Source organism: Apostichopus japonicus, chromosome 9, assembly GCF_037975245.1.
Source record: "Apostichopus japonicus isolate 1M-3 chromosome 9, ASM3797524v1, whole genome shotgun sequence".
Classification (NCBI taxonomy): domain Eukaryota; kingdom Metazoa; phylum Echinodermata; class Holothuroidea; order Aspidochirotida; family Stichopodidae; genus Apostichopus; species Apostichopus japonicus.
Window position 1 is genome coordinate 36,612,880 of NC_092569.1, and position 11,563 is coordinate 36,624,442.

At 38.4% G+C, this 11,563-nt stretch overlaps 1 protein-coding gene across 1 annotated transcript in view; it reads right to left on the reverse strand.

The window, feature by feature from the left end:
• The window catches only part of LOC139972972 (uncharacterized), a 37,575-nt gene extending 27,445 nt beyond the window's left edge, over positions 1-10,130 (reverse strand). The window contains exons 1-2 of the mRNA XM_071979289.1: positions 9,378-10,130; positions 2,920-3,041 (exon numbers count right to left, since the gene is read on the reverse strand). Of these exons, the coding sequence (XP_071835390.1) occupies positions 2,920-3,041; positions 9,378-9,790 (535 nt within the window). The 5' untranslated portion in view covers positions 9,791-10,130. The remainder of the gene's footprint in view (positions 1-2,919; positions 3,042-9,377) is intronic.
• Positions 10,131-11,563: the final 1,433 nt, after the last annotated feature.

The window sequence follows — 11,563 nt, forward strand, 5'->3', positions numbered from 1 at the left end:
CTCTAGACATGTTTTTGTCAATGACCTTTGAATGATTGGGAAAGAAACATAACTTTCTACTTCAGACAAGACAGTACTCAGTGGCAATAAAATCAATCAAATGTTTCCCTGGTACTAAGATACTTATGTTGCACTACAGCTGGTGAACTCTATCAAAACAATTACAAGGTTATCTCAGTGCCACTAAACCATACTGCATAAATATTGAACTAAAATACCATGTGTTTAAAAATTTAACCTACAGTATAAAAACACAGTATAACAACAGTTAACAATTGGCTATGATACAGAACATTTTTTTTCCTCTAATGTTTGAAAATCTGAAATTTTGCAGAAAATAAAACTTGGTGCTGGCATTTATGCTGATTGGTACAGTACCCAGTAGCAAATCACTGGGGATGGGAATAATCCTTCAAATATCATCAAAACACAATCACTTTAATGGCTAGTAGTCCATTAAGGGAATGAAAACCATCTAACTCTAGAATTATGAAATTGATATAAAACACAAGCAAGACACTGTGGTGATATCACTGCTGACATACATTGTACAATACAACAATTCTGTTTATGACACACTTAGCATTTACAAAGGTTAAGGTGAGTCGTAAAATATAGAGGAACAACGAAAGCAGACGGGACTGATCAATAATTTGATGAGTTTGTTATTTCAGGAAAAAACCCAGATTCAAGGCAAGGTTTGGTTTATTTTGTATTCTTACATTTATATGTATAGTATCATAGATTTATGTATTTAGGTTTACACTCTTGCTGGGCACTACTGTACACATGATTAATCTAGAGAGAACATAAAAAAGGTCCCCATTAAAGGTGAATGGATGATTTGATTAAAGTGTGTTTGTATGTCTTCTATTACCTTTCGGACACATTGGGCTTTGAATACTGGGTTTGAGGTAGTTTTTGTTAACAGGACGCTCAGACCGAACCAGACATTTTTGGACATTTTAAAATCGGGTGACTACTGTCTAGGTCAACCCTGACGGAACACCACTGTACCATCATAAAGTACAGGACAACGTGTAGAAATGTTGTATTACGATGGTTCCATTCTTATGTCAATTGCTACGTACATAAAGTATATATGTCACCAACACTAAAACAACACTAATTGTACACAAATCTTTGAAGAAATCTCAATCAATTAAGAACAATAAATATTCTAGATATTGACTTCAGCTGCTTTGTATTCTTTGGCAGTTTGGTGATAAGAACTGTGCTGATGTCATTATTTGTTATTTGCTGATCAATGTCTGCTGGTCAAACCCTTAGTAGGAATTAAGGATGTTGTCTGAATCATGTGGATTATTAACAGTCCTTTTCAATCATGATGCAATCATTATAATAGTGTGTACAGTAGTAGTAGGATTGACGTTACAGTAGGTGGGGTGTGTGGGGGGTGTGTGGGGGGTGTGTGGGGGGTGTGTGGGGTGGAGGAGAGGGGTGGCTGGTGTTCAAACTATGCAAACGTATCTCCTGACAATCTTGAGAAAATCTCAAGTATCATTTTAATAACTGTACACATTATTGGAAAATAATGGGCTTTCTTGTTGAATATAATTAATGATGATTTCATCAATATTTGTTAGTTAATGTTTGCAGTGCAAATCATAATCAGGATGTTGTCCACTTTAAGTGAAAATGAATCAACACTTTTCGTCATTAATCTAGCAATCCAAAACAGTAGGAGTAGTAATAGTGTAAAGTATTATCATGGTGTGGTAGAGGGGATGGAAAGGGATGTGGAGGGGGTGGGAAGGGGTGGAGGGGTGAAAGGGATGGGGTGGATAGGAAAGGGGTGGGAAGGGATGGGGTGGAAAGGGTTGGGGAGAGAAGGGGTAGGAAGGGTTGGGAGGAGAGGGGTTTCCTGGTGGTCTGTGATCGTGACAATCAAAAAGACGAAGGAGCTTAATGCTGAACTTGTTTTTACTGTAAACATCCTGAAACAAACTTATACTCTTCTACAAAAGCCTTCAACTTTTGACAGTTCTTATAAAAAATTGTACAGTATGTATAATGAAGACATCCAACACTTCGTTTTGTGTACACTGACCAAATTCATTGTACTGCTTTAAGTGATAGGATATAAGGTTCAGTCAGGGAGCGATAAACAAATGACTCTTTAAGTAAACTGAATTTCAAATAACCTAAGGTTTGGACTGGCTCCAGATATTTTAAAAATATGTATGTACAGTTCAGTAGTTATCTTAGTCATATGACTTCCTTGACATACCCCTCTTTACTTTTTCTTGAGTTATTCAATACAGGTTATATTTAACTGTAAATAGTCTAGCCCTCAAAGCACCCCTATTTATAGCCTGCTACTGTCTCACTTTTGTTCACATTTCTTTGTTTTATGATCTGAACAGGACTGCATGGGAAAGAAGCCAACACAAGCTGTTGCCTAAGCAGCAACTAAGGGAACCAGGACACCAACTGGGCTTATTCCCATTCTTGCCACATGTAAGAATCTAAATCTAAAATGTAGCCTGGTTAGATCATCAGAGTTGTTGGTATGTTGTGAGGAGACAGGTAAGAGGAGGACTCATTGCTGCCATTAATGTGTACACATGAGATAATAAAAAATGGCCGCCACTGCTGCATCGACCTACTGGACTCATTGCTGCCATTAATGTGTACACATGAGATAATCAAAGATGGCCGCCACTGCTGCTTCGACCTACAGTACTGTACTTGATAAGGAGAAATCTACATGACATAATCAAAGATGGCCGCCACTGCTGCATCGACCTACTGGACTCATTGCTGCCATTAATGTGTACACAGGAGATAATCAAAGATGGCCGCTGCTGCATCGACCTACAGTACTGTACTTGATAAGAAGAAGTCTACATGAGTATAATCCAAGATGGCCGCCGCTGCTGCATCGACCTACTGTACCTGATAAGGAGAAGTCTCCATGTCTACTTTCACTTTCTCTGATAAGATATGATCCGTGCTCATTCTGTGGCATGTGAAGCTTCTTCTCCGCATCTATCCTCTTGATGCTCCCAAAAAACCATCTGAAAAGATTCAAATTATTCAAAAAAATAATATTTATATGATTTCTCATCAGAATTTATGAGTTCATTGTCTCTTCACGTCAGAGAGTTGACCATGCACCTTTGGATGCTAGCAGGCTGGCCACTAGCATATATCCAAAGAGCAAATGTAGTGTCCGAAAAAAGTAGCGAAGTAACAAAAAATGACTAACTAGTAGAACTCGTAGGAGAGATGTATAAGTTGGGTAAATAGAGCAACATAGTTAATCTTCAATGTCAAAATTCATTTCTTTTTCTTTTTCTTTTATTTTCCCATTTTGTTCTGTTTATTTTCTTCTTGTTCTATGGGGTTCATTGCTGAATGATCTAGATTAGAATAGCTTGCTACTGTATGCTTGCATGATGCATATATACTGTACTCAATTATAAATTACTGTACTCAATTAAATATACTGTACTCAATTATAAAGCTTTCAATAATTTATGACATTAAATTAAAGACCAACAGATCACAGATGGTTGAGATTTACAAATTATGCATAAATTCACTGCCTTCCATCCATCAAGACATTTTCAGACAAAGCTTAATTAAAATGCATTGCTATCTTTACTACACCACAGCGCTATAGCATGCAATGCATACACCTACTGTATAAAAAATTCAGCTCACACTACCATAATACCATGAAAGTTATGGGTTTTACAGCTCTTTCTTTCATTTTTGCTGTGTATATAATTATTACTGGAGATGGTAGGAGTGATGGTCTTTCTATTGGATGCCCAGATAATAATGAGCCGAGGGACCATACATACATCATGATCATACATCATGATATGGTTCACACTCTGCAGTGCTGTTAAAACAGCTGTACTATGGCTTATTAAGCTCCAAATGTGTGTGACTGCATCCACACACAAACACTTAACAGTATAACCATCCCATAGTCTGGAGTATAGTATTTTGTTAGGAGTGACTGCTCTTTCCATAGGATGCCCAGATAATAATTAGCCGAGGGACCATACATACTGTATATACATCATACATCATGATATGGCTCAATCTCTGTACTGTTGGAACAGCTGTATGGTTTATTAAGCTCTAAATGTTTAAACAGTATAAAAATCCCATAGTCTGGAGTATAGAGTAGTATTTTGTTACAGTAGGAGTGTGCTTTTTCCATAGGATGCCCAGATAATAATTAGCAGAGGGACCACACATACTGTACATCATACAGTACATCAATAACATCATGATATGGCTCAATCTCTGCAGTGCTGTTGAAACAGCTGTACTATGGTTTATTAAGCTCCAAATTTATAAACAGTATAACAATCCCATAGTCTGGAGTATAGTATTTTGCTGGCACTACAGTACGTAGTCTGATAAATTTAAAGCAAGCTAACATGATCAGGCTGTAAAGATCAAGCATAATCAGGGTGGCACGGTACCTCTATGATCAGCAAACGGTAGCAGAGGCTTGAGCCAGGCTGATCTCTGGGAGGATTAAACTTAATTCATATTGATGGACAGGATATAATTAATTAATTAATTACCAAAATCAGGCCTGGTCACTAGTGGACAATGGGGGAGTAGCAACTTATGGAGAAAAAAAATGATATAGAAAGTAAATCACACAATCATGATGATTAAATTTAACAAATGTTTGGCCCAATCCACAGATATCAAAGAAATGAGAAATTCAAACTAAGACATTCCTGTATCCCTGATACTGTTGAGTTTCTATTTATTGTGATTAACAATAAAGGGTTCAGGGTATTTCACTGCCTGTTCTTGCTGCTGTTCGATTCATCAGTTTTATTACAAAAGAAACAGATGTTTTGAAGATCTTCTCAAACTAATCAAAAGACTCAGAATAACTTGACAATGGCTACCATTGTTTTGAGGAGATACAGCATAAACCACTATAGAAGGTTACCTGTACTGTACACCTATTGTACAGTACTTAACAGAGGTTTGTTCAATAGTACAAGGGGGCTGGCTGCCTAGTGCCTACTGTAACAAAACATACAGTGTACAGTATGTACAGTGTATGTACAGTGTATGTACAGTGTATGTACAGTACAGGGTATACTGTATGTTTTGTGTGACATGGTACAGTACATGTTAACCATGGACAACATAATGATAACTGGCTGCTCTTTGATCCTACATTAATCTTCGGAATGATAAATACTTAAATACAGCCTGATGGAATTGTATTTGCAATCTGCTAAATACACTGTATAGAATATTGTAACTACAGTCTGTATCTAGTTAATTAACTACTTTACATATATACAGTAGAAATTGCTCAGGTTTGAGCAGTGATCCATCACAACTGGGTGAATTCTTTCATTCATTTTCATTCACTTAATTTATTACCCACAATTACAAACAGAACCATAATAGAACAGAGATTTCTGAAGTGTTTACGTTCACAAGTTACGTTTACAAGCTCATATTGTTATCTTATTGTTCCTATATTACCTGGAAAAGGAGCTAACAGATACGTGTAATACTTAATAAATCATTTTCCCCTACAGCCTACACTCTCTCAATAATTATGTTCCTTGTAAAGAGCTTATTCTACAGTATTAATCTATAAGGTACAAATTGTACATAGCAAGAAAGTAACTGATGTGTATTGCAAAGACCACACAAACTTGTTGTAACAGACAAGTTTCAATGTCTGTTTTTAAACTGAGCATATTTATACTGCTAAAATCTATAATACAATAGTAACATGGTCACACCTGGTAAGCTAGGACTGTACATATGAGAGAGTTAACGAAAAAACAATATCTCATTCATAAAATACTGAACGTCTGCACTCAAAACAATGGACCTTAAATATGATACTGAGAAACACAAATTGAAAAATACTGTCTGAAACTCTGAATCTGGTCCATGGCACACTTAACCAATGAATTAAAATGCGGCAAACATTATGAGCTAAATATATGGATTAAAATACTGCTGCAAATGTTATGTGTGAAATCCTTCACTTGTACTGTAACTTAGTAAGTAGTGTTATATTTCAAACTGTTCATATTTTACATACATGAAAACTCTACAATGAATGAGAGAATGGCTGAGTCAAACTACTGTATGTATCTTTAAGTCTGATCATATTAAAACATACTGTAGGCCTACATTCAGAACTGTACCTGTATGTATGTACAAATGTACAACAAAGATGGCTGTACTTTGCCTGTACTTGCTATTAAACACAGTATATAACGAATGATATACATGTATTGCACATGGACCCACAATTAACATCTTGGCACCAACGAGTAATGCTGTATTACCAGAAAGGAAGCAGTGTTGATTCAACCTTAATTGAAAGAACGTGTACAGCCAGCAAGAAGTAGGCTTCATAAAGAAGAACCCCCAGAACAGACAGTTCCAAATCTTTAAAATTGGAGGGGTGGAGGGGAGGGAGGGATAAGGGGAGAGTAGTCATCCTTGCCCTGGACTGGCCATTGTTTGGGACGGTGTGGAATCCACATTAATCATTCTCAAATCATGAATGTTGCACAGGGAAATGTTTCTTGCTGTCAGTGAACTGTCCTTGTATACACAGATTTATCAGGCATGCAATAGTATCTATAGCATTTAGTATAGGCATGATGATGCAATAGTACAAGAGTGTCTGTACATCCTACAACTAAACAACAGTACTTAATGTAGTGAAATTGTGTATTAAAGCAAATAGTACATCATAACACCTTAAACCTGATTTAACTCAATCCTAATCTATAAGTAGTGTTGTCAATTTAATCAATAGGTTCTACTGTATATGTACAATGATGAATAAGAATAAGCACAAACAATTGTCAGAGTACAACAAGGTTGACCTCTCGGCATTAACAATCGCAAATAAAATCTGAAGAACGCCAGTCAGCAACAGATTAAGTACCTGAGTAGTAATTTTAATACTGTACTGCACATCATGATGATTCAACATGATGCACATCATGTTGAATCTCACCACACTGGAGCTTAGAAGGTTACGTGGGGACTTGATCCAGGTTTTCAAGATTGTGTGTGGTTTCGACAATTTATCCTTTACCGTCTTTTTCTTGTTTTGCTAACAGTAGTTGTACTAGAGGTCATTGTCTTAAACTCCAAAAGTCGCATAGTAGGATTAATATTCGGCATAACTTTTTTCTAATAGGGTTGTGAATGAGTGGAGTGGTTTGCCTGAGAAAGTTGTACTCGTTGCAAGTAGTGTGAATGGGTTTAAGAATGCTTTGGACAAGCACTTTAAGCATTGTAATCGGGTCTGAGTGTCTGTGTCTTCAGTTTTTTTTCTCTCTCTATAGGGTCCTTGATGGGGACTTAAGTGTCCCTCCTTATCCTTTTTTTCTACTAAACTAAACTAAACTATGATGATCCGTGGACTTGGTTTCTGGATGGTCATTTCAAGTCAATATGCTACATTTTAAAACTTTGTAAAGCAAAAAAGAGTTTACTGTAGCTAGCACTGTAAACTGGATAGCGATGTGTAAGTTACAAGCCATTCAGATTCTAACACTGTATGCAGTGGCCGCTTTCTGCTGAAAATAATCCACAGATCTATGGTACAGTCATGACATGTCAGCGGTAGACTACATTAGTATACAAGACCAATGTTATAAATTATCAAAGGTCTCTGGGCCTAGGACTAATGTAGATTGGATAACTTAAGGCAATATTTTTATTATTGATACTGTATCAATACCATATACATGCATACTGTACAACTGTTGTATGTTGACTGTCAAAATACAGTGCACAGCTGTTACTCTTGCTTGTCTTGCTATACCACTTTTAACTTTTGAGAAATGACCTTTAAACATCTGAAGCTACTGTAATCAATTGAAGTGGCTGAACAGTAGTCTAACATTAACAGTACTATCAAACTCAGACACAACATGCTCAGAAATAGCTCATGTTTGCAAAGCATAACAAATTTGTCATGGAAAAAAGGTTTTGGATGTCATCTATGGGTGCTCAGTTGCTTGTGAAGTTTATAGTTCATGTTTTGGATGAGCAATTAGACTGTAAAACAATGGATTAACATTAATGTTTTTGAATCCTCATCAGTAAAGCATTAAAGGAACATTCCAGAGATTAAGCTATAATCTTTTAAAGGTGAATGTCTAGAGAACTAGAATAGTTCCAAAACATTACTAATTTACTAACACTCAAATTGTTTCTTTTTTCTTGGGCTCTGACATAATAAGACAAAAACTCTGCCCCAAATCATCCTTTAAAATGACTGTGCACTTACTGTTCTGTACCTAGTCTTGTTAAGACCCTAATGTGAACGGCCTAGTGTACCTTTCTCTTTCACAAAGCTATTTTCCTGTACTTATTTGCTGTACTGCCCGGGGAATGCCCGCGGCAACGGTGTCAATGGAAGATCTTGCACATTTCTCCCAAGCAATCTTATGTTTACCTTTGATTTTGGAAGATTTGCTTGGGAAAAGCGAAGCCAATCAGAGGTTTACCATTGGGCAGGAACTTCCCCCAAATTCAAGCCCTGCCTGCCACAATGAACAATCACTTGGCCTTAGATTGGTTTGTACACTGCGAGACGGTCGCTAATTGCAGTGGAAGAAACATGATCTCACATGACACGCAATTTTGTAATAATAATAATATGGAAAAGATTTTGTGGTTTGCATACTGTAAGTTCACGCATGGACTCTGAGGCATGTACAGTTGCACGCGAGAAAAGAGTATTACAAAGGACTTGGCCAAGACTGCATTCACATGTACACTGAATCAGTAACAACATTGAACACTCAGTTAAATTTTCATAGGGTATTAGCCTAGGCTGCACCTGTGCATGTCTGTTACTTCTGAAACACACAGTTAATGCCAAGGAGAAAACACTTTATATTACAGTATCAATTAACAGTAATCTTTAAAATTACTGAAACCTAGTAGTAGGCCTAAGCCATAATGAGTAACGGCCTCGCTAGCGTAGCATATTTAGCAACCCCATCATACGTTGAAAAAATGACGAAGTAGAAATTTGATAGCATACCTTTAAAATGATTCAATAGAGTATAAGGCTCAGTACCATAACATTTGAAAACCCAAGGTGACTTAGCAGGTCCTTCAGGATGACACACTAGATAAGATCACATTTGTAAAAGCTTTCATCAAATGAAAAGTACTGTATGGTATGCCTACTGTACAAGTACAATGAGAAAACACAAATTATGATGACTCTAGCCTAGGATGGTGGAGGAAAAAGAAAAAGCATTAATCTTCATTAAATGGTAACAGTAGTACTAAAACAACTAAGAGTGTGCAATAACCCCTTAATATTCTATCAACAAGATGCTTCTGAAACTTACGATTCTGATTCCAGTGACTGCTGCTTAGCCACATAATTGCATGGAATATAGCCCTCCGCTCCTGTGACCCTTGATCTTGCTAGCCACCAATCTCCTTTGTCTTCTATAACCTCCAGCTCATCTCCTTTCTTAAAACTCAAATCTTCGTTAGTCCTAGCATCATAATCGAATAATGCAACATATACTTTTACATTCCCGTGAGGCATTGATGAAGGGGAAGGTCCTGTTGCCCCTGTAGTAGCTATAATCCCACCATGTCTTTGCTGCCCACCATCTGTGTAACTCGCCACTACTCCCCCTGGATTAACGGAAACGTTGGGTTCTCCACGTCTACCCCCATTATTCCCCGTGGAGTCACTACTACCACCCGCTGATCCCCGAGTACCGCTGTCTCCACTAAAACAGTTTCCCATTATGACTAGGCCTATGAGACTGAGATTACCATATACCAAACGCTGTATCACATAGAATCCATTTCCTTGGAATAATCGCAACCGTCGTGTATATGACTTCGTCAATTAACTGGTATGGTAGCAAACATGCTCAGGAATGATATTAACGCTTTTATCCACGTAAAAAGAGTACAAAGGCCACTGTTGGTTTGGTTTGTTCTAATTCTTGATAGAAAAGACAGCCTAAGCATAGCATCTGTACTGCTAGGCTGTTGTAACTGCATGTTAGTGAACCTATTGAGTATTATTACGGTATTGTCCGCTTAGTTTATGCTAGTGTTATTGTACAATGATTCATGCATGCTTAGCCGTGATCAGCTCAAAACGCATTCTTTGGTTTACGAACATTTACCGACTTCGGTAATAGCTTGTACTAGTGTGGCGATTCTGTATGCATTGTAATCAATACACTTCGCTACGCACCAATAATTGTCAGCATTGGCCTTTTCCACGTCAAAAATGTAACAATATAAAAATCAGAACGAATTAAAAGTACTTTCCAAGTAGCAGTGGCGGCGGAACCGGGGGGGGGGGGCTTGGGGGGGCTCAGCCCCCCAATAAAAAAGTTGAGGGGGCAAATGCATGATAAGCCCCCCCAATATTTACCAAGGTTCCGAAACGTATATCTGCCCATTTTTCAATGCATACTTGTCGATCTGTCCGATGCACACGTATACTCTATAGGTGTAATAATTTTAGTAATTGCTGGGGGACCCTGGTCCCTCGGCCCGTCCCTTGGCTATAGACCACATTGTCACCCCAACCGCGTCTTCACGCCCAGTGAAAAGTGGAAGCAGTGAGTGTGAGTATCGGTAAGCGTAACACAACTTCGTCTTAGGCCAATGACTTGCCTCATTCCAGCCAGTTCTCCAACATCCCCTTACTTAGTGGTTGATCGAGCGTCCATATATACAGTCAGGGGCGGATGCCCCCCCCCCCCCCTGACGGACTCAAATGGACTGCTGGCGCCCTTTTCAGCTTTTCACTACTTTTTACTTATTCGCGATTTTTGACTATTTTATTGCGCTCTCATATACCTATTGACATTTGTCATATTCTGTCGGTGTAATTTTCCGACAAAATGGCGACGACACCTATTTATTTTCCGTTTATCTGCAAATTAGCAAGGCCCTGGAAAGGGTCATTTCCTGCAATCTCGGGAGTATCTTTACTCAAAAATTTTCTGTACGCTCCGCGCCAACCTGTGGTGGCGCTCCGCTTAGATAGTGTCGAAAGTGCCCCTACAGACCATTCTTGCCCCCCCCCCCCGACCAATACCCCTAGCTCCGCCACTGCCCTTACTACACTCAAAAACGTCTTTGCGAGTACACTATGAGTAATAGCTACTCTCTTATAACACCATCGAATATACATATTACAATGTTTTTACAGACTTTACGTGCAATCTGAGAAATTGCAGGCTTGAGACCCATATTTTAGGGCCAGGTATTCACAGCATAAAACACTCGGGAAGTGCCGTTTCCGGCCATCTGGTGGTTTGAAAAAAAACCCAAAATTTTCTTGTACGCTCCGCTCCAACCGATGGTGGCGCTCCGCTTAGATAGTCTCCACACATTAGCCCCCCCAATAATTTTTCCGTTCCGCCGCGCCTGCCAAGTAGAACACCTCATTTCAGTAGAGCTAAGTGTTACCACACTTACCCCTCATTGCAATGATTTTCACGAGGCGTACGTGTTGCTGCCACAGTGAAATTTCAACACCACTTCACATCCG